The sequence below is a fragment of the Tachysurus vachellii genome, chromosome 17, assembly GCF_030014155.1.
Source record: "Tachysurus vachellii isolate PV-2020 chromosome 17, HZAU_Pvac_v1, whole genome shotgun sequence".
Classification (NCBI taxonomy): Eukaryota; Metazoa; Chordata; class Actinopteri; order Siluriformes; family Bagridae; genus Tachysurus; species Tachysurus vachellii.
In genome coordinates, this window is record NC_083476.1 from 835,001 (window position 1) to 857,500 (window position 22,500).

At 40.8% G+C, this 22,500-nt stretch overlaps 4 protein-coding genes across 9 annotated transcripts in view; 3 read left to right on the forward strand and 1 right to left on the reverse strand.

Moving 5' to 3' along the window:
* Nucleotides 1-5,423, forward strand: part of LOC132860520 (ral guanine nucleotide dissociation stimulator-like) — a 36,518-nt gene extending 31,095 nt beyond the window's left edge. For all 4 annotated transcript variants that reach the window (XM_060891794.1, XM_060891792.1, XM_060891791.1 and 1 more), the window contains 3 exons: nt 703-960; nt 1,064-1,178; nt 1,900-5,423. In XM_060891794.1, coding sequence (XP_060747777.1) covers nt 703-960; nt 1,064-1,178; nt 1,900-2,075 — 549 coding nt within the window. In that variant the 3' untranslated portion in view covers nt 2,076-5,423. The remainder of the gene's footprint in view (nt 1-702; nt 961-1,063; nt 1,179-1,899) is intronic.
* Nucleotides 5,424-6,961: 1,538 nt separating this feature from the next.
* Nucleotides 6,962-18,788, forward strand: plgrkt (plasminogen receptor, C-terminal lysine transmembrane protein). 2 transcript variants are annotated; one of them, XM_060891426.1, is made up of 5 exons: nt 6,962-7,102; nt 9,177-9,258; nt 15,082-15,212; nt 15,781-15,890; nt 17,942-18,788. In XM_060891426.1, the coding sequence occupies exons 2-5, from the start codon at nt 9,178-9,180 to the stop codon at nt 18,067-18,069; spliced, it is 450 nt and encodes a 149-aa protein (XP_060747409.1). In that variant the 5' UTR covers nt 6,962-7,102; nt 9,177; the 3' UTR covers nt 18,070-18,788. The 2 variants fall into 2 exon arrangements, with proteins under 2 accessions (XP_060747409.1, XP_060747410.1); XM_060891427.1 differs by having other exon boundaries at nt 6,971-7,087.
* Nucleotides 18,789-19,626: 838 nt separating this feature from the next.
* On the forward strand, nt 19,627-21,707 carry rln1 (relaxin 1). Its single transcript, XM_060890907.1, has 2 exons — nt 19,627-20,392; nt 21,133-21,707. Exons 1-2 carry the CDS (start codon nt 20,218-20,220, stop codon nt 21,510-21,512), a joined length of 555 nt encoding a protein of 184 aa, XP_060746890.1. The 5' UTR covers nt 19,627-20,217; the 3' UTR covers nt 21,513-21,707.
* A 226-nt stretch (nt 21,708-21,933) lies between these two features.
* jak2a (Janus kinase 2a) overlaps nt 21,934-22,500 on the reverse strand; it is a 22,819-nt gene continuing 22,252 nt past the window's right edge. For both annotated transcript variants that reach the window (XM_060890378.1, XM_060890377.1), the window contains exon 24: nt 21,934-22,500. This exon is cut by the window's right edge and continues 477 nt beyond it. The gene's annotated coding sequence lies outside the window, so the exon portion shown is untranslated.

Here is a 22,500-nt window from a genome sequence, read left to right on the forward strand (position 1 = left end):
TTGTGTGTGAGAGTGTGTGTGTGAGTGAGTGTGTGAGTGTGTGAGTGTGTGTGTGAGTGTGTGTGTGAGTGTGTGTGTGTGAGAGTGTGTGTGTGAGTGTGTGTGAGAGTGTGTGTGTGAGAGTGTGTGTGAGTGTGTGTGTGTGTGTGAGTGTGTGTGTGAGTGTGTGTGTGTGTGAGTGTCTGTGTGAGTGTGTGTGTGTGTGTGTGTGTGAGTGTCTGTGTGAGTGTGTGTGTGTGTGTGTGTGTGTGTGTGTGTGTGAGTGTCTGTGTGAGTGTGTGTGTGTGTGTGTGTGTGAGTGTCTGTGTGAGTGTGTGTGTGTGTGTGTGTGTGTGTGTGAGTGTGTGTGTGTGTGTGAGTGTGTGAAGTTCATTTGATTGTTAGGGTTTTTTTCACTGCGGTGGGATTTTCATTATGAATGTGAAGAGTTTTAGTGTTGAAATGTTTAATGACTTTAAAATCTGCACTTTAACTAAACGTTTATTAAACATTAATTAATTAATTAACTGATTGTTTGCTCTTAACATGCAGCAGGTATCATTTTTAAATTGCCACCTGCTTTGTGTTCAGTAATGATTATATAAAAAACATTTCAATGTGTGTGTGTGTGTGTGTGTGTGTGTGTGTGTAACATGTAAGAATGTATATAATCACATACACACAGAATGAAACTTTTTTTCTGTGTTTCTTTTCTCTCCTCAGTTCTGGGAGTCCACGTCTCTCTCGTCTCTGGATGCTGCTTCAGGTTCAGGTTCCAGCAGCGCTTCGTCCTCCTCAGTCTCATCCACCCCACACACGTCCACCCCGCACTCGTCCTCCCGCTCGCACAAGCGCTCCGTCTCGGGTGTGTCCAGCTACTCGTCCCTCTCTCTGCCGCTCTACAACCAGCAGGTGGACGACTGCTGCATCATCAGAGTGAGTCTGGATGTGGAGAACGGCAACATGTACAAGAGCATCCTGGTGAGGAGACTGAGAGACGGAGACACGGCAACATCCACTGATATTACATATAGATATATCTGTTACTTATTCATGATGTGTGTGTGTGTGTGTGTGTGTGTAGGTGACGAGTCAGGATAAAACCCCAGCAGTGATCAGGAAGGCGATGGTCAAACACAACCTGGACCGAGAGAGACCTGAGGATTACGAACTTGTGCAGAAAATCAGTGAGGATAAAGGTATATACACACACACACACACACAGACACACACAGACACACACACACAGACACACACACAGACACACACACACACAGACACGCACACACACACAGACACACACATACACAAACACACACACACAAACACACACAGACACACACACACACAAACACACACACAAACAAACAAAATCAGTGAGGATAAAGGTATACACACACACACACACAGACACACACACACACAGACACACACACACATACACAAACACACACACACAAACACACACAGACACACACAGACACACACACATACACAAACACACAGACACACACACACACACACACAGACACACACACACATACACAAACACACACACACAAACACACACAGACACACACAAACAAACACAAACACACAAACACGCACACAAACACACACACACACACAAACACACACAAACACACACACACAAACACACACACACAGTTTTTTTGCTTTTTCTTGTTTTTTTACTTTTTTTCTATTTCTTTCTTTTTTCTTGTGTTCTTTCTTTTTCTTTTTCTTTTCTGAATTTATTTATTTTTATTTGTCTAGTTTTCTATTCTTTTTTTATTTATTTATTTATTTATTTATTTATTTATTTTACTTTCCAGATTTTTTCACATTTTTTTGGGTAACACTCATGGATTTTCTTTAACACACACTGAATTTTGACATTCTGACGCTGTCTGTCCTCAGAGCTGAAGATTCCAGACAACGCCAACGTTTTTTATGCTATGAACTCGTCGGCCAACTACGACTTCGTCCTGAAGAAGCGCGGCTTCCCGCGAGTGAGTCGCACCAAACACGTAGCGAGCTCCACGCTGCCCCGCATGAAGCAGAAAGGCCTGAGGATCGCTAAAGGCATCTTCTGAAAACTCAAACTCCCATAATCCCACAGGGCTAGTGGAAACATTGCTGAGGTCAAAGGTCAAGCCCTAAAGACTGGGATGGGGGAAAGTCACTGCCAGCTCAGGGGAGGCCTCTTAAACGCAACTGTGGTGGTGCGCTTGTGTTTACAGACTCCGCCTTTTAATCGTGAGGTCACATCCTGTGCCGTCTGAAAGGGGGTCGCTGCCTGTGTTGCATCTTAGAGGGTCATTTCCTGTTTTGCTTCTGAGCTCACTTCCTGTCGAGCGCTGTGTTGCAGCCAGCCTTTACTGCCAGATTAAGGATGACTCGGAGCAGCGGACACGTGACCTGGTGTTACTTTTAAACGCGTCCTTCTGCAACAACAAAAACAAAAACGTTTCAGAAGGTTTGTGTGATGGAAAGTGAGCTGAATGTTCATCTCGGTTGGGTGTTTTTTTGTTTCGTTTTTTGGCCAAACTTCACACAGACCACAGAGACGATGGAACCTGTCGAGTCTTTATGGACTATTTGAGCTCTAAATGAAAATGAAGATATTTTTTGTCTTGTGTCTATGAGAATGTGTCTGTTTATGTTTGTTAAAAGGGCATTACAGCTAACGCTCCGCTCACACCGACATACTCCGTCTTCTCTGGACCATAAGGTGGATTTCACCCTTTAGCAGATGCTGTGACTTAAACAACAATGAAAAAAAAAATTCCGCCTTGTTTTTAATAGAGTTTGTAATTCGGTTATTTATACTAGCATTTTTTCCCCCTTTCAACAATTAGCATTGAGATTGTTTTAAATAAATAACCGTTAGCTTGACGGAGCAGCTGAGTAAAAATTGACCTGCTGTTCTGCTCACGCAGGAGATCTGAGGAAGCTAACTAGCCGTACTGCGAATTCAGCATCAGCAGTTCATGTTGTAACATTGATTTATTACCGACTTCTGAATTTTGAAAGGATTAAACTACAGGTAAAACTAAGATTATAAAAACTACACACACTTTAATCAGAATGCACCACTAGGGGAAGTTAAATTACCCCCCGTTGACACTCAAGAGGTCGATGAATCCGTTTTGATTTGTTTTACACTCGAAAATACGGTGTTGTCCTCGTGTCTTGTTTTTTTTGCGTATTATTGCCTTTTGCGTGTTTTGTTCCTTTCCTCTAATTGGTGCTAACTCCCGCTGAGGTCGGACCTCCTGCAGGTGATCTCACTATCGTTTTCGAGCCTCGTGACGCTAAAGGAGCCGGATAGATGACGCCAAGCCTGAGGGGGCCAGAAACATGTCTGTGGTGGAAGAAATAAAATCTAAAAAGAAAGGTAGCTCAAATGTTTTCCAGAATGAGAGTTAGCTAGCTTATCTAAAAATGTGAAAAATCTTTTTTTCATGAGAAATTCTTTGAAACTTTTGTCTGTTTTATAAAAAAAAAAAGGACTTTTAAAGTAAAAATTAACATATTAACTTATTATGAATAAGTTAACAGATTAACATATCATGAATGTATCATGTTGCTACGACACGTGTCCTTATGTCCTTATGAACCCTGCTAACATGCTAGCGAGCTACGGAAAGAGAAAAGTCACGAATGCAAAGTCACCTCACCGTGTCTCACCGTGTCATCTTGAAACAGGGAAAGAAATTTTGTTGCTTTGTGAATTTTTTTTCAAGGAAATGTGGTGGAATGAGAACAAATTCTACTGACGAAGATTATGGACATTAAACACACAATAATCTGTTACAGCGAGCAGACGAGAGAGCGTCGCTCCATACTCACGCCTGGAACTGCAGTGTGATGTAATCAACTAGTTGTGACGTCATGATGTTCAGAAATGTTCAGGCTGTAAAACACCAAGCTAACCGGGGGTGGGAGTCGTTGTGTCCCTCGTCGGCTCCGATTATGTCAAAACTATTTAAAGATTAGACTCAGATATATTCGTGAATTTATTTTTTACACAAATATAACCATACACTAACAAATTGTATCATAAACAACACGTTTCTAATTTGCGTGTTCAATTTTTTGGCTGTGCTTCAAATTCCTTTCTTCTGCTTTAAATGATGTAACCGTACTATCAGATACTGCTACTGAAGTAGCTTTTTGTACTGCCCCAAGTTACATACTGCCGCTTTAAAAAGTGTGGCATTAAGTAGTTGTGTTGTAAAAGCAGCCAGGAGTTGTTTTGGTTGTTTCAGTACAATCACAGTTCGATAGCATCCTGTTTTAAATTGCATAGTACCGCTTTAAGTAGGTTTACACTAAGTACTACAGCAGTATCGAACATTGTTACAAATTGTGTATGACCACTTTAAATAGGTGGCACAGGTACAGCTGCAAATGAATTGCTTTACATAGTTCACTAATTACTACAGTGCTGATACAATAGCAGCTTTTATTAAATTATTTGTCAGCAACCCAGTACAGTTCTATAGGATATTGCTACAAATAGCATATTGCCGCTTTAAATAGTGTGGCACTGAATAGTATATTATATTTATATTATAGGTATAATTATGGCATTGTCATGTTTAGTACAGTACTATGGCTAGTTTTTCCAAATTACATACTGCTGCTTTAAACAGTGTGGCATTTAATTGACGGTACAGTTACAGTAGCAGCTAGGCTAGCTATATCTTGCTGTAGTTCTGCAGGACACTAATACAAATTGTATATTGTGACTTTAAATAGTTTAGGACTGAGTATTACATCATTCACACTATTATGACATCATGATAAGTACAGAACAATGTATCACGAGACACGTGAGCGTTGTCTTTCTGTGTGTTCTGGTATTTGGGATGAATCAGATGAACGGATCGCTGCCCATCCTGGTGTGTAGAATTATTTTATTTAATACAGGTCAGCTTGGTGTGTTACAGCCCTGAGAGAGAGAGGGGGAGAGATTGTGTGTGTGTGCTGTGATGTGTGGTGTTGAAGGACACTGCATTAGGTCTTAATCCTCTGGCTGCGCCACTCCCTTTAAAGTCAAGTCGAGGCTTTCGGACTATACACACACACCTACTGAGATTTCAGCTATTGTGTGCCCTTTAGAAAATGTGTGCGCGTGTGTGTGTGCGTTTGTGTTGTATGAATTATAAGAGGCAAAAAGGGCCAAAGATCTTACAGATCATTTTACAAAAATATCATGAACACTTAATGACTCATGAACACTGCCTGTTCACGAGGACACACACACTTCATATGGAAAACACACACTTTTCATATTGTACACACACATTTTGCACGCTGGTGCCATTGTGCTCTTTTACCTTAAAAGAAGAAAAAACTAACAGTATGATAACACATGATTTTATGTTCATTTTGTAATTTTTGTACATTAAATGTTCATTGTAGCTTTGCTTTTATTTCCTGTGTGTGTCTGTGTGTGTGTCTGTGTGTGTGTCTGTGTGTGTGAGTGTGTGTGTGTGTGTGTGTGTGTGTATGTGGGTGTGTGTGGGCACTCGGTCCAATATTTATTACATTTGTAAATACTTTTTTTGCAGCATTGTACATTTTATTTTCTCTTCCTTGTAATTTACAAATTAATATATATGTAAATATTGAGTATATACAGCTGCAGGTTTATACACCGCTGTAACTCGGAGCTCTCCATCCACGTCTCATTCTCTGTTTGTCTCATGTGGATTTTTTTGTATGACAGTTTTGATTTTGATATTGCTGCCCCCTCATCCCCCTTAACACCCCAACTTCACTGTTTTTAGTGTTGGAGAGAAAGAAAACACCTAATAAACAAAGTGTGTAAAAAAAAAAAAGTCTGCTGTTTTTATGACTGGAAATATTCCACATCTGCACAGGAGCATATGACAGTTTGGTCAAAATAATAATAATAATAATAATAATAATGATGATGATGATGATGATGATGATTGTAATAATAATAATAATAATACTGCAAATAATAATAATGGTAATAATTATAAAAATAATAATTATGATGATGATGATTACAATAATTCATTCATTCATTCGTTCATCTTCTACCGCTTATCCGAACTACCTCGGGTCACGGGGAGCCTGTGCCTATTTCAGGCGTCATCGGGCATCAAGGCAGGATACACCCTGGACGGAGTGCCAACCCATCACAGGGCGATTATAATAATAATAATAATAATAATAATAATAATAATAATAATAATAATAATAAAACCCAGCTGTGGTGGGTCCAGAACCTTTTCTGCTTTAGGTGAAAATTCTGCCACGAGATGGAGCCCAATAATGTATAATTTTCTGCCCTGTTGTCTGCACTTTAATGCCCCCTCCTGCCTGCTTTCACACACCTGATCACACGTCATTTCATCACTACACGTAAATGAGGTTGTTTCTCTTTCAGTATTTGTCAGATTTTCTGTTGTATTCTGCAGGTTTAGTGATCTCTCTACACTGCTACAGTCATATCAATAATAACACCAAACACGACATTAAAATCAGAAAACAGGAGAAGAATCAAGTACATTTATTAAAGGTGTCATTTTATAATTATAAATAATCATTTAAAAAAATATATGTTTAAAATAATGTTTAACTTAATTCAGAATTCACCATATCAATTTAAAATATGTTAAATAATTTATATTTATATATACATATATATTGTATATATATATATATATATATATATATATATATATATATATATATAGTGTAGCTATATATATATTATAAAATATATATATATTATAAAATATATATATATATATATTATATATATATATATAATAAATAGCTATGTAATACATACACAACATATAAATATCCCCCTAATCACATGACCCTGTTCATAACAGCGCTAGTGTGACGCTTTTTGATTGATTGTTTGACAGCCAATCACAGTGCTGAAGAAAACCCCACACTGACCAATCACAACGCACGGAACGGTTAGTCAGAATACGAATAACTCCCATATAACGTACACACTGTGTAGTTCTGCGCGTCCTTGAAGCTGAACACAGTGTAAAAAAAAAAACAAAAAAACAATCTATAACTAATTATCTCGTCTTTAATCTCTCAGGTACTTTAATCTCAGGTACTGTGATTTTCACTCATGTTACCAACGTTTCTAGGCGAACAGATTAGCATGATGCTAACTGACAGAACCTGGCAGCTCAGTCAGGCAAAGTGTTCAGTCATTAATACAAAATAATAAGATAAAGTTTTGTTTATTTTTCACTGACAGCATGTTGTTTACCTTGTAAATGAAACGGTGTGTGTTTATTAATGCAGGTGAGAGGCTTAACACCATCACCACCAGCTCTGTGCTTTCACTGGGTTTATTTCACCTGAAGTAACTAGTTAACTCGGTTTATTAACTCACATCTAACCAGTAAACTAACCAGGGTGACATAAAAGTTCAGGTATTTATTAATAAACATTTAACACTAAACATTTTACCTGACAGCTGACCGGTGCTCTCAGTTAGCGTCATGCTAATTGTGCCCAGTCCTGAGGTGTTTGTGTATGAAGTATGTTGGTTTATTCTGTAACAAAACAAGGTGCAATAAAACTAAACTAATGTGAAACAAAAACCTCCCTCTATATCACCGTTTACAGCACAGCGCTGTCCAGGTGGACTGTGATTGGTCAGAAGGTGTTGATTAAGTTTCTGTTACAGGGTTGTGATTGGTCAGAAGGTGTTGATTAGTTTCTGTTACAAGGGTTGTGATTGGTCAGATGGTGTTGATTAGTTTCTGTTACAAAGGTTGTGATTGGTCAGAAGGTGTTGATTAAGTTTCTGTTACAAGACTGTGATTGGTCAGAAGGTGTTGATTAGTTTCTGTTACAAGGGTTGTGATTGGTCAAAAGGTGTTGATTAAGTCTCTGTTACAAGACTGTGATTGGTCAGAAGGTGTTGATTAGTTTCTGTTACAAGGGTTGTGATTGGTCAGAAGGTGTTGATTAAGTTTCTGTTACAAGGGTTGTGATTGGTCAGAAGGTGTTGATTAAGTCTCTGTTACAAGACTGTGATTGGTCAGAAGGTGTTGATTAGTTTCTGTTACAAGGGTTGTGATTGGTCAGAAGGTGTTGATTAAGTCTCTGTTACAAGACTGTGATTGGTCAGAAGGTGTTGATTAAGTTTCTGTTACAGGGTTGTGATTGGTCAGAAGGTGTTGATTAGTTTCTGTTACAAGGGTTGTGATTGGTCAGAAGGTGTTGATTAAGTTTCTGTTACAAGACTGTGATTGGTCAGAAGGTGTTGATTAAGTTTCTGTTACAAGGGTTGTGATTGGTCAGAAGGTGTTGATTAGTTTCTGTTACAAGGGTTGTGATTGGTCAGAAGGTGTTGATTAAGTTTCTGTTACAAGACTGTGATTGGTCAGAAGGTGTTGATTAAGTTTCTGTTACAGGGTTGTGATTGGTCAGAAGGTGTTGATTAAGTTTCTGTTACAGGGTTGTGATTGGTCAGAAGGTGTTGATTAAGTTTCTGTTACAGGGTTGTGATTGGTCAGAAGGTGTTGATTAAGTCTCTGTTACAAGACTGTGATTGGTCAGAAGGTGTTGATTAGTTTCTGTTACAAGGGTTGTGATTGGTCAGAAGGTGTTGATTAAGTTTCTGTTACAAGACTGTGATTGGTCAGAAGGTGTTGATTAAGTTTCTGTTACAGGGTTGTGATTGGTCAGAAGGTGTTGATTAAGTTTCTGTTACAGGGTTGTGATTGGTCAGAAGGTGTTGATTAAGTTTCTGTTACAGGGTTGTGATTGGTCAGAAGGTGTTGATTAAGTTTCTGTTACAGGGTTGTGATTGGTCAGAAGGTGTTGATTAAGTTTCTGTTACAAGACTGTGATTGGTCAGAAGGTGTTGATTAAGTTTCTGTTACAGGGTTGTGATTGGTCAGAAGGTGTTGATTAAGTTTCTGTTACAGGGTTGTGATTGGTCAGAAGGTGTTGATTAAGTTTCTGTTACAGGGTTGTGATTGGTCAGAAGGTGTTGATTAAGTCTCTGTTACAAGACTGTGATTGGTCAGAAGGTGTTGATTAAGATTTTGTAAGGAGTCTCTAGTGTTTTAATTTATTGAATAAAATTAGGAGTTACATTTATTGTTCAGTTTTATTTTGTTGATCAGATTTGTTTGTGTTTTTTTTATTTCTCTCTCTTTTAATAGAATGGGAATTTTTGCATCAAAGGTCATGGACCAGAACCTGAAGAAGCAGCAGGAGTTCATGCTGCACAATGCCCGAGTACAGGTAGGTTAAAAACTAATATCATATATAATATGATGCATGCAGGTCATATTTTATTTATGCAGTAGGATTTCACATAAAGGTTCGAGTCAGACGAAAGATTAAGAAGCCAAATTTAGAGATATAATGTTAGTAAACTTTAAGGGTGCGGTAACAGATTGGCAGGAAAATCATCACAATATTTAGGGATTTTGTGAGCAGTAGCACTTACAAAAAAAAGAAAAAACATATCAGGTGATATGTTTAATGTCTACAAGTATAAATACATAAAAATACAAAAAAGTTAAATTTGTAATTTCTTCAATATAGTTATAGATATTATATTGTCATAACGCTCAGCCTTAATGCACATTAATACCAGTAATAATGCTGCACATGAAACCATTGTTTTCTTGAACGTCTTTATGATAATGAGAACAGTTGATTATATCTAAATCTCTGTATGAGTCCGTCTCAGTGTTAAGATAAAAATAATGTGATATTTCTCATTGTTTAATAAAAACTAAGCTGTTTATCCATAAATATACAGAATATGGTGATGTGAGTCGGCCCTCCGTTTCACACCTTGGATTATTTTTGTTATTTACCGAGCCGCTCCGTTATAGCCGATAAGTATTGACTGGTTTACTTTAATAGGATTGAAATATTTTAGTAGTGAAAGAGGTGAAAATGGAGGTGATGCTGGAGAGAGAGCACATGACAGACAGTGACGTGACACTAAATCAGGACATTTGCTGTATTTCGTCGGGCCTGTACTTGTACACTCTACATTGACAATGAAGTTGAGTCGAATATTTTTGTAAACATGGCACTACTGGTTTAATTTAGCACTTTTATTTTTTCATAAAAATTCCGATCTACATCATATGGTGAAGAATGTGTAAATCTTTACAGGATACCAGACTATTTATTTATTAAATATAATTTAATACAAACATCAAACAGATGCTTTAATATCGTCGCTAATCTTCGGTTCCACCACATGAGCCTCGTTACTGCAAGGAAACACGCACTTTAATTAGCTTAGGATAGATGCAAGAAATCAAAAGAATAAAGATCTGAACATTAGGAACTTTAACCTTATAGTCAGCTCCAGAATTATTGCCTTTATTGGTCAAAATGGGTCAAACATACATATAACGTACTGTGTATTTTAAATGAAGCCAAATGAATGATTTTTTTATTTATTAGCAAGTCTTTTTAGTGAAAATATTTATTTGAACCCTTTCATGCACAAATTATTTTAAATTTGAACTTAAACACTTTAATATATTGCAAGAAATAAAGCAAAGAATTATGCAGGAAACAACAAAAACATCATCAACAACATTTACACGTGTTTATAAGTAAAGGTAGTTAACATTCAAGTCTAAAACGTTTAAGGTTCATCGGTGAAAATGAAGAAACTTTCATTCATATAGCAAATTATAGTAATATTCTTAACATATTTGTGACTGTTATATAATGCAGCTGATTTAGTTTTCAATTTAAAATTTATTGGAGTAAAAAAATGACAGATTTATTTGTATTTATTTTAAGAGATAGACTGTGATTATAACTTAAATATACCAAACCTTATCAAATAAACTTTATCTAGATGGAGAAACATTATTATTGTTGATTATCTTTAACTGCATGAAAGGGTTAAAGATTTACTTCAGCTGAAGGTTAGATTTCTATCTTGATTGACAAAATAGGGGGCACGGTGGCTTCGTGGTTAGCACGTTTGCCTCACACCTCCAGGGTTGGGGGTTCGATTCCCACCACCGCCTTGTGTGTGTGGAGTTTGCATGTTCTCCCCGTGCCTCGGGGGTTTCCTTCGGGTACTCCGGTTTCCTCCCCCGGTCCAAAGACATGCATGGTAGGTTGATTGGCATCTCTGGAAAAACTGTCCGTAGTGTGTGAGTGAATGAGAGTGTGTGTGTGTGTGCCCTGCGATGGGTTGGCACTCCGTCCAGGGTGTATCCTGCCTTGATGCCCGATGACGCCTGAGATAGGCACAGGCTCCCTGTGACCCGAGGTAGTTCGGATAAACGGTAGAAGATGAGTGAATGAATGAATGAATGAATTGACAAAATATACAAAAGACGCTTCCATCTACATCAAAGGTGCCAATAATTCTGGAGCTGACCGTGTACCACTCGATACCGTGTATAAAAGTCTAATCGTCTTTAACCCTCTAATCAAAGGGAATAAAATTAAATAGATTTTCAGGAAGACAGGATAGTTGTAGTGTAAAAGGAGCAGCAGAAAACCACAAACTTCTGAGCGATACGAAACGCAATATAAAATTCAGATCATGATGACGTTTCAGTGCAAAGTTTTCTTGCTTCATAATAATAATAATGATAATAATAATAAGCTTGTGCTATTTCTGAACACTGGGCCTTTTTGTTGTGTTTATGTTTCCCTGGAGATCATCACAGAGATTTGCTCGTTAAAGATGGCTTCATCATTTCCGTCCCCCCGGAGCGAGCGCACGGCGATGTGTAACCTGAGCACCTTTATTGCCATTCCGAGTTGCAAAACGCTCGTTTTCCAGCTTCATTTTACACCGAGATAATGTGATGTTTTTTGATTGATCTGTGCCCGTGAGGCGGTGAGCAGCTGCGATCAGTGATATTATAACGGCAGGATTTCCTCCACTTGATGGAGGGAGGATTATAAACCGTGCAGCTGCTTCCGCCGTGCATTAACACTCATAACACACGTAAGGGGCTGATTGATCGCCGACGCGGCCCTGATTGCGTCTGTTTGTTTAAGGGCACGATCGGTGACGCAGTTACATTCCACCTGATTTTATTTCTCCCAATATCCTTAGCACATTTGTTCTTTTTCTCATCTTTAAGTTTCCTTTGTATATTTCTTGAACTCAGGATGGGGGGCACGGTGGCTTAGTGGTTAGCACGTTCGACTCACACCTCCAGGGTTGGGGGTTCGATTCCCGCCTCCGCCTTGTGTGTGTGGAGTTTGCATGTTCTCCCCGTGCCTCGGGGGTTTCCTCCGGGTACTCCGGTTTCCTCCCCCGGTCCAAAGACATGCATGGTAGGTTGATTGGCATCTCTGGAAAATTGTCCATAGTGTGTGAGTGAATGAGAGTGTGTGTGTGTGTGCCCTGCGATGGGTTGGCACTCCGTCCAGGGTGTATCCTGCCTTGATGCCCGATGACGCCTGAGATAGGCACAGGCTCCCCGTGACCCGAGGTAGTTCGGATAAGCGGTAGAAGATGAATGAATGAATGAATGAATGAATATTAAAATCATCAGAGAAGGATCTAAGAAAAGTAAAATCCTAATAAGAATGTTTTCAGTAGTGAAAATTGTTCTGTGGAGATTTTATTTTTTTTTGTCTTTTTGTGAAGTTTGCTGTCAGTCACCGGACAAAGACGGTCACTCGACGGACCGTTTAAGTGACGGACGATTTTCCTTTTGCATTAAGATGTCTAAGCGTACTTCGTTTCCGACGTCCATTACCCTCGCACGTCATCACGTCACGGCCCTTTGTTACACGAAGACACGTTTTCTCTCAACTTTTCTTGATTCTGTAAACGCTGCCCGACATCACGGAGAGGTCGAACGAATACCCACAGAGTTCAGGGTTCGAGATGAATCGTGGACCTCCCTGTGTCGATGTGTTAGCTTTGTCATATGGAGTCTTTTATTAGAAATGTCTTCTATCTTTCTGTCACGTTAACGACATTTCCGTTATCAGTGCGTCATTAACTTTTCCAAACACAGCACTAACATCAGCACTTAACTAGTGTATGTTCAGGCACAGCTTATGGAAGTGAGGTAGATTTGAAAGGAAATAATTTCTTATATATCTGAACACCGAAGCTGATGTTTTCCGAGGCGGGGCAGCTGTGTTCAGGATGTGTTTCACTGGACACTATTTACTATCTAACTTTCTAAGTAAGTAATTAAGATAAAAGTTTTTTTTTTGTTTTTCTTCTTTCATTTCATTATGACCGATCATGTTCCTGTCATTTCAGGACGTGATGGTAATAAAACGTCTATTTTTTTCTGTAGAAATAAAGCATCAATTAGACATAAAAAGGTTGACGTGCGGCGAAAGGCAGGACGAGTTTCAGACTGAGTCACCGTGCACACGCAGGTCTCGGCGACACACAATCACGCACCCTGCAATTTGAAGCACTTTAACGTTTAATGTTAAGTGCACGTTTCATTTCCTCGAGTGTCGTGCTAGAGGTTTCGACGTCCACTCCGGTGGAGTCTAAAGTCTTTTGTGCCATTTGTCTGATTTAAATCCAACAGTGAAAAAGCAGAATTATGAACATTTATTCTGGTTACAGCGTCAGTGCAGTGATACAAGGTGTGTGTAGGACTGTGTTTTTATTTCAACATATTGGTAAAAAAAAAAAAAATCAGTGTGTGTGCGCATTAAAGACAGAAAGTACACTAAGGCTGATTTTATTATGTTATTAGGATGGAAAATGTTGGTGAACCCAAAACACGACGCATGTTTGATTCGCTTTCTGCAAATGAGTCGATTCTGAGTTGAATCACTCAGAATAACTTAGGGCTCTGGTTCTAGTCATTGAACACACTTTTCCCTCGGCTATGTGTGTGTGTGTCTGTGTGTGTGTGTCCATGTGTGTGTGTGTGTGTCCATGTGTGTGTGTGTGTGTGTCCATGTGTGTGTGTGTGTGTGTGTCCGTGTGTGTGTGTGTGTCCGTGTGTGTGTGTGTGTCCGTGTGTGTGTGTGTGTCCGTGTGTGTGTGTGTGTCCGTGTGTGTGTGTGTGTCCGTGTGTGTGTGTGTGTCCGTGTGTGTGTGTGTGTGTGTCCGTGTGTGTGTGTCCGTGTGTGTGTGTCCGTGTGTGTGTGTCCGTGTGTGTGTGTCCGTGTGTGTGTGTCCGTGTGTGTGTGTCTGTGTGTGTGTGTGTCCGTGTGTGTGTGTGTCCATGTGTGTGTGTGTCCATGTGTGTGTGTGTCCATGTGTGTGTGTGTCCATGTGTGTGTGTGTCCGTGTGTCCGTGTGTGTGTCCATGTGTCCGTGTGTGTGTGTGTCCGTGTGTGTGTGTGTGTGTCCGTGTGTGTCCGTGTGTGTGTGTGTGTGTCCATGTGTGTGTGTGTGTCCATGTGTGTGTGTGTGTCCGTGTGTGTGTGTGTGTGTCCATGTGTGTGTGTCCATGTGTGTGTGTCCATGTGTGTGTCCATGTGTGTGTGTCTGTGTGTGTGTCTGTGTGTGTGTCTGCGTGTGTGTCTGTGTGTGTCTGTCTGTGTGTCTGTCTGTGTGTGTGTCTGTGTGTGTGTGTGTGTCCGTGTGTGTGTGTGTGTGTGTGTGTCTGTCTGTGTGTGTGTCTGTCTGTGTGTGTGTCTGTCTGTGTGTGTGTCTGTGTGTGTGTGTGTCCGTGTGTGTGTGTGTGTCCATGTGTGTCCATGTGTGTGTGTCCGTGTGTGTGTGTCCATGTGTGTGTGTGTGTGTGTGTCCATGTGTGTGTGTGTCCGTCCGTGTGTGTGTCCGTGTGTGTGTGTGTCTGTCCATGTGTGTGTGTCTGTCCGTGTCCGTGTGTCTGTGTCCGTGTGTCTGTGTGTGTGTGTCTGTGTGTGTGTGTCTGTGTGTGTGTGTCTGTGTGTGTGTGTCTGTGTGTGTGTGTCCATGTGTGTGTGTGTGTGTGTCCGTGTGTGTGTGTGTGTGTGTGTGTGTGTCCATGTGTGTGTGTGTGTGTCCATGTGTGTGTGTGTGTCCATGTGTGTGTGTGTGTCTGTCCGTGTGTGTGTGTCTGTGTCCGTGTGTGTGTGTGTCTATGTGTGTGTGTCTATGTGTGTGTGTGTGTGTGTGTGTCTATGTGTGTGTGTTTATAGATGGAGCGTCAGATTCTCATGCAGAATGAGATGCGAGAGCGACAGATGGCTATGCAGATCGCCTGGTCCAGAGAATTTCTCAAATACTTTGGGTCATTTTTCGGTCTGGCTGCAGTCGGGTGCACCGCCGGGTCAGTCACACACACACAAACACACAGACACACACACACAAACACACAGACACACACAAAGACCATGACACATCGCAGTTTATACCTGAGTGAAAGTCTCAGAGTTTTTCTTTCTTTCCTTCTCTCATGCACACAGAATTTACACAAATAATCCCTAGTGGCATTAAAGGATTCCAGTTAATAAACCGATAGCAAGCTTTTCGACCAGGAAGCGTGGCGTCTTTGCGTCAAAGCCGTTATTCAGATCAATTTCTTATCGTCCCAGAAATACGAAATCGTGATAGCTGACATGATGCAAATGCAGAGGATGGTAAGAAATATCAACGTGACACTCGGAGCGAAGACGAAATGTTTTGGTGCCAAAATATTTTCATTTTTTAGGAAATATGATGATTATAATACAAAAATGTCACGATACACTTTACACGATATCTATTTTACAAGTTCATTTTAAAGTTAAATTGAAGTAAAATCTAACGAGAAACAGATTAAAATGAGGGAGAACTGTCTATGTTGTGTTTGTCTCTTTTCCACATGAGTCTGATGTGTTTGCTGTGTTTGGCCACAGAGCCATAAAGAGGAAGAAACCCGGTCTGTTTGCGCCGCTGGTGCCGCTCGGCTTCGTCCTGGCGTATCAGGTGGACATGGCGTACGGCTCTTTCATCCACCGCATGAGAGGTACGTACTGTAAACGTCCCTGATTTCAGCAGCGGTGTGTTTTTCAAGCCCAAAACGAATCACAGATCAATAAGTAGTTCCTCTGGTTAACGAAGTTTAACGTGAGGATTTGCAGCTCCGCTCCTCATCCTTCCTTTCTTCCTTAGAACTTATTAAATTAGACCGGAAGGTTTGGGATACTTGAGTTAGTACTCGAGTAAGTGTGAGAGTGATTTGTGATTACAGGTTTAGAGCAGGAGCTGCATTTAAATTATTAGAGCATCCTGCCTTCAAGTGTCGCCACCATCACGCTCTCAGTAAATCCTGCTCGAGTGCTCTGGCACTTCTCTGAAATACGGTATATATTTAGCTAAAATTATATCTTGCGAGGTCTGAATTATGACATAATCCAGTTTAATGAGGGGACTGAGACCCCTTAGTGCCTCAACACCGTGTTATTAATTCAATTAACACTTTTCTATATGAACTAAAAGCACTTAATAAAAGTCTGTGACTCCCTACAGTGTAGTTTCTTTAGTTTCTCTCCTTCACCTTTTACTGCATTTACAAATCAAATCGTTTAGATTTTAACAAGAATAGAATTTATTGTGCAGCAGTTTTGATATTTTATTTAAAGAAAATGCTCCCAGAATTCAATAGAAAATGGAGCTACACTGTTTATGTTTAAACCTCTTCTGTCCCGTGTCCCTTTTACAGTCAGTCAGTTACACCGTCCCAGACGCAGACGTCTGAACTCATCGACCGATTTCTGAAAACTCCTTCAGACACGATTATTGATTAATAATTCAGGGCTGAGCGACTCACAAGCCGCTCACTCAGTACTGCACTGTGTCACTTTAACACACTCCTCATACACTCCTCATACAGCCTGTGTGTTCAGTGTGTGTTTATTTAACACTGTAAAGTCTTGCTTGGATTCATGTCACGTTGATGCATAGAGCAGCAATCAACCTGCATCATTATTAGAAATATTTGCAGATCATAATGACAGAATCAGAACAGAAGATACACAGAAAAGTGAAAGTGACGTGACATACGGCTAAGTACGGTGACCCATACTCAGAATTCGTTCTCTGCATTTAACCCATCCAAAATGCACACACACACACACACAGCAGTGAACACACACACAGGAGCAGTGGGCAGCCATTTATGCTGCGGCGCCCAGGGAGCAGTTGGGGGGGTTCGGTGCCTTGCTCAAGGGCACCTCATGCCCCTTTTCCACCGAGGCAGTTTGAGTGCTGGTTCGGAGCCTAATTTAGAACCAGTTCTTTCTGTTACGACAGCCAAAGCACCGGCTCTGAACCAGGAAAAGTGGTTCTTAAGTAGCACCAAAACGTTGCTGGTCTAGACTTAAGAACCGCTTGTGTTAGGGGCTGTGGGCGGGGCTACTGTTAGCGCTTTTGTTAATGTACCTTAAGTGTACTAATGTTTAATACACTTTTACTTCAAGCCGGTTCTTAGAAAGTTCGCCAGTGGAACCAACTTTTAACCGGCACCAGTGTTGGCTCTGAACCAGCACCCGGTTCTTTTTGGTGGAAAAGGGGCATCAGTCGTGGCCGAGACTCGAACCCACAACCTTAGGGTTAGGAGTCAGACTTCTCTAACTGTTAGTAAAAAACCGCTGTAAAACACCGCTGTTAGAGATTTATTGCTTATGTGACGCAGGATTCAGTGGCTCCTGGGCATCAAATTAAAGTCCTGATCCAGGTTGGGTGAAGGAGCCAAGATAAGAAGCACACTGTAGTGTGACGCCCAAGGCACCCATTTAAAAGCGAACGTCAACATTTTCTCTTTCAGTGCTTCAATTAGTCTTTCTCTTGTTTTTCGCTCGTTCGATTATTATCACAGAGCCGGTGAAAGTTTTCTCGTAGTCACACAGCTCTGTCCTCGTAATACGATATTTTACTGTAAACTATTAAAGAATACCCCAAACCCCAGAGCTCTTTATCAGAGCAGACTTTCTCATTATTTCAGGGTTTATTTTTGTCTAGAGCATCATTCATGCGTCCAGTTATTATTAACTCCCGATATGTGTTTCGCGATTGCAGAGGAAGCCGAGAACATCATGGTGGCTGAAGCGGATCGGCTGAATTTACCTCACGGGCCGCCGACGTTTGAGAGCATCGAGAAAGCACGCAGAGCAAAATCCCACCTCCCCCCACTGTCTGAAAAGTGAGGCGAGCTTTTATAAGTAAGTGAGTCACGGAGGCGGTGATCACGAAGATGTTCCTGTTTCTGAGGTTCTTTATTCAGCAGAACTTAAAGCTTTATCTATCGATCACGAGTTTGTGCTGATACGTGATCGTAGCAAAGAGATCATAAAGAGTCACAGATAAATATTTGAATTAAAAGCTTTTGACATTTTCAAGTCTTCGACCTGACATTTTGGATCAATTGCAGCTGATCAGAGTAAAATCTTGTTCTGATTGGTTGTTCCTAACGTAACGTAAACAGTTTAAAATAATATCATTAATCACAATTTTAATTTATTTTTAATTCTTTAATTACATTTATTAATTTAGCTCAAGAAACTCTTTACAGAACTGCATTATTACAAACTGCACCTTTATGTTATAAGGACATAATTTACTGATCAGCAGCTAAATCGTGGCTCACGTTTGGTGTTTTAGTCGTCGGAACTTCAGACAAATAAAACAAATATCTACAAGTTTTTTAAACAGTGACAGGAGTAAAATCATCAAACATCACGATGTCATCTGCCATCTTTAATGTGTGTGTGTGTGTCTGTGTGTGTGTGTGTCTGTGTGTGTGTGTGTCTGTGTGTGTGTGTATATGCAAACATGTAAGTTCTCTTTGCTCTTTTTTGCTGTCTGTAAAATGGTGTTGAATTACAGGTGTGTTACTGAGAAATAAATAAAATAACAATAACACTCCTGTCTGTCTCTCTCTCTCTCTCCCTCCCCCCCCCTCTCTCTCTCTGTCTCTCTCTGTCTCTCTCTCTCTCTCTGTCTCTCTCTGTCACTCTCTCTCTCTCTGTCTCTCTCTGTCACTCTCTCTCTCTCTGTCTCCCTCTCTCCCTCCCTCTCTCTCTCTCTCTCTCTCTCTCTCTCTCTCTCTCTCTCTCTCTCTCTCTCTCTCTCTCTCTCTCTCTCTCTCTCTCTCTGTCTCTCTCTCTCCCCCCCTCTCTCTCTCTGTCTCTCTCTGTCTCTCTCTCTCTCTCTGTCTCTCTCTGTCACTCTCTCTCTCTCTGTCTCTCTCTCTCCCTCTCTCTCTCTCTCTCTCTCTCTCTCTCTCTCTCTCTCTCTCTCTCTCTCTCTCTCTCTGTCTCTCTCTCTCTCTCTCTCTCTCTCTCTCTCTCCCTCCCCCCCTCTCTCTGTCTCTCTCTGTCTCTCTCTCTCTCTCTGTCTCTCTCTCTCTCTCTGTCTCTCTCTGTCACTCTCTCTCTCTCTGTCTCTCTCTCTCCCTCCCTCTCTCTCTCTCTCTCTCTCTCTCTCTCTCTCTCTCTCTCTCTCTCTCTCTCTCTCTCTCTCTCTCTCTCTCTCTCTCTCTCTCCCTCTGTCTCTATCTCTCTCCCTCCCTCTCTCTGTCTCTCTCTCTCTCTCTGTCTCTCTCCCTCTCTCTCCCTCTCTCTCCCTCTCTCTCTCTCTCTCTCTCTCTCTCTCTCTCTCTCTCTCTCTCTGTCTCCCTCTGTCTCTCTCTCTCTCCCTCTCTCTCTGTCTCTCTCTCCCTCTCTCTCTCTCTGTCTCTCTCCCTCTCTCTCTCTCTCTGTCTGTCTCTCTCTATCTTTGTGTTGTGTCTGTAAATTTTAAAGGTTTGTTATTTTTTGTATAGAAAAAAATCAGATGCTGAGATTTTCTTGAATTATTCTTTTCTTATTATATACACAGACACAGACACACAGACACACACACACAGACACAAAGCTCGAAACACACACACAGACACACACACACAGACACACACACACAGACACAAAGCTCGAAACACACACAGACAGACACACAGACACACACACACAGACACAAAGCTCGAAACACACACACAGACACACACACAGACACACACACACAGACACACACAGACACAAAGCTCGACACAGACACACACCAGCTGGCCTGTGTTTATTATTAAAGCGTATATAATTTTAGCATGTTTGTTTTATTATGTGGTTAATAATATAAAGTCTTTAACTTCTGATTGTTCACTCAAGCGAAGTTATTATGGTCAAGTGGGAGATGAGATGGTGGGCGGGGCTTAAGAGGAAAGTCTAGCGGTTCGGTGACGTCACTGTGTCCTATAGCCTATAAAGCGGCGATGGACGACGCTCGAACCGTAAGTGTGCGCGTGCATGTGCTGAGTCGACATGTCCCGGCTACTGATCCCGGTGCTTCTGTGCGGCGTGTGCGTGTGTGCGCGCGCGGTACAACCGCGGGACTACGGAGTGAAGCTGTGCGGTAGAGAGTTTATACGTGCCGTGATCTTCACCTGCGGGGGGTCGCGGTGGAGAAGAGACAACGTGCTGGAGTTACCGGGACTGGGTGAGTCTCATCACACACATCTGTGTGTCATCACAAACATCTGTCTCATTACACACATCTGTCTCATCACAAACATCTGTCTCATCACATCACACACATCTGTCACATCTCACACATCTGTCTCATCTCACACATCTGTCTCATCACACATCTGTTTGTCATCACACATCTGTCACATCACACACCTGTCATAACACACATCTCTATCATCACACACATCTGTGTCACATCACACACGTCTCTGTCATCACATCACACACATCTCTGCCACATCACACACATCTCTATCATCACACACATCTGTCATCATACACATCTCTGTCACATCACACACATCTCTGTCAATTAGTTAATTATACTTGTTGTTTATGTCTTTCTTATTTTATCTTTTATCTAAACTTCAGTAAATCAATGTTCTACACAGAATTATTAATATTAAATAAACCAGTTTAAATGTAACTCAGTTATGGTGTTTGTGTGATAATGGAAAATGTTTGTTTTGGATTTTCACAGTGACACGAGCCATTTTATTTATTTATCTATTTAAACCAATAAGCCAAGCCCTATTTACAGTTCCATACAGCAGTGTCATGATAATGTGTGTGTGTGGTGTGAACAGTAAACACACACATTCAGCACAATCATCTTTACAGATTCTGTAGCTGGTAATTAAACTGCAGCTGTTAATTAAACTGCTCCAGGATCAGAAGTTCAAACTTTTAACGATTTTTACTCCTCAGATCCGAACCTGCTCCTTTCTTTCCAAAGCTCATCAGATGGCGACAAGCAACTCAACTGGATAAAAGACACTGATGCAGCTCCTGACAAACTATCCTCCATTCTTTCCTCCTCTTTCTCCTCCTCCTCCTCTCTCAGTGACCTCCTCCGGGCCACAGAAGTTCAGAGGAGCATCGGAGATGAGTCGAAACTGTCTGAGGAGGTGCAGAGAAGCTGGCTGGACATGCTCTTCTCCTCCAGGCCACTAGGGGGCGAACACATAAGGAGTTTAGACCTTGGCTGGCTTCGTGAGGACCGGAGGAGGCGCAACTACTCCCTCGGCCTGGCAGGGCTCTGCTGCAATCAGGGCTGCACCAAGAACGACATCGGACGCCTGTGCTGAGGATGGAGGGATGAAGTAGACGAGTGCGGTTCCAAACCTTTTACACACAGACCTCTTAATGCTGCTCCAGAAATGTCCAGTTTGTAATATATTGTGTATGATGCAAGAGTATAAATAAACAAAAAAAAATAAATAAAGATTATTGTCAAAGAGCCAAATGACTGACATTCCAAGGTTTATAAACAATTTTGCTGAGTGATGGACAAATCTGGGTAAACATGGGCGGAGCTTAAGGTCAAAATCAGGAGGCTACAAATCAACAGCAATCCCCACCAACGAAGCTACAATCATTTAATTAATAAAATTAATTCATATTTATTAACAAGATCATTGGAGGGTCAGTTTCTCTCTCTCTCTCTCTCTCTCTCTCTCTCTCACACACACACATACACACACACAAACAACCTTCTAAAGACACAGACACACTTCTCTTTTTATTTATTCCCTCTTTTAATATCCATTTTTCTTCTTGGGAAAAAAGTACAGATTTATCATACTTTTGTAAAACACAACATACTGTACAGATTTATCATGTGGCTTCACTGCGACGGTACTAAAGGTTACAAAACAAAATAATGAACACGTGATACAAAATATAAAATACAGGAATTGGTTTAAGTATGTATAAAAATCTATCAATAAAACACACCCGTGTAAAAGTCTACACACAACCTGCTTTAGCAGAAAGTTTCAGTGCCAGAAGGACGACGTGCTGCTGTAGCTTTTCAGGAGTCATGAGTCAGAGTCGAGTACTGACGTGTCCTTCATGGACGAGAAGGTTTTCAGCTATGAGAAAAACAATCAAAACTCAAAGAGTTGATTCTTTTTGGTGAACTGAGTCAAATCAATTGACTCACTGAAAAGTACAAGAATTCCAAAGAGAACGAGTCTTATGCGTCATGTGACGTGATCTTTTACTAAAATCAGATGAAACTTTATGGACACCGTTCAGCCAAACAAACATACTGTGTGTAAATAAAATGGAGTA

Coding starts and splice junctions, on each gene's coding strand:
- plgrkt (XM_060891426.1), top strand. CDS start 9,178: ATGGGAATTTTTGCATCAAAGGTCATGGACCAGAACCTGAAGAAGCAG. Junction 9,259..15,081: donor TGCACAATGCCCGAGTACAG/GTAGGTTAAAAA, acceptor GTGTGTTTATAG/ATGGAGCGTCAGATTCTCAT. Junction 15,891..17,941: donor TTTCATCCACCGCATGAGAG/GTACGTACTGTA, acceptor TCGCGATTGCAG/AGGAAGCCGAGAACATCATG.
- rln1 (XM_060890907.1), top strand. CDS start 20,218: ATGTCCCGGCTACTGATCCCGGTGCTTCTGTGCGGCGTGTGCGTGTGT. Junction 20,393..21,132: donor GCTGGAGTTACCGGGACTGG/GTGAGTCTCATC, acceptor TTTACTCCTCAG/ATCCGAACCTGCTCCTTTCT.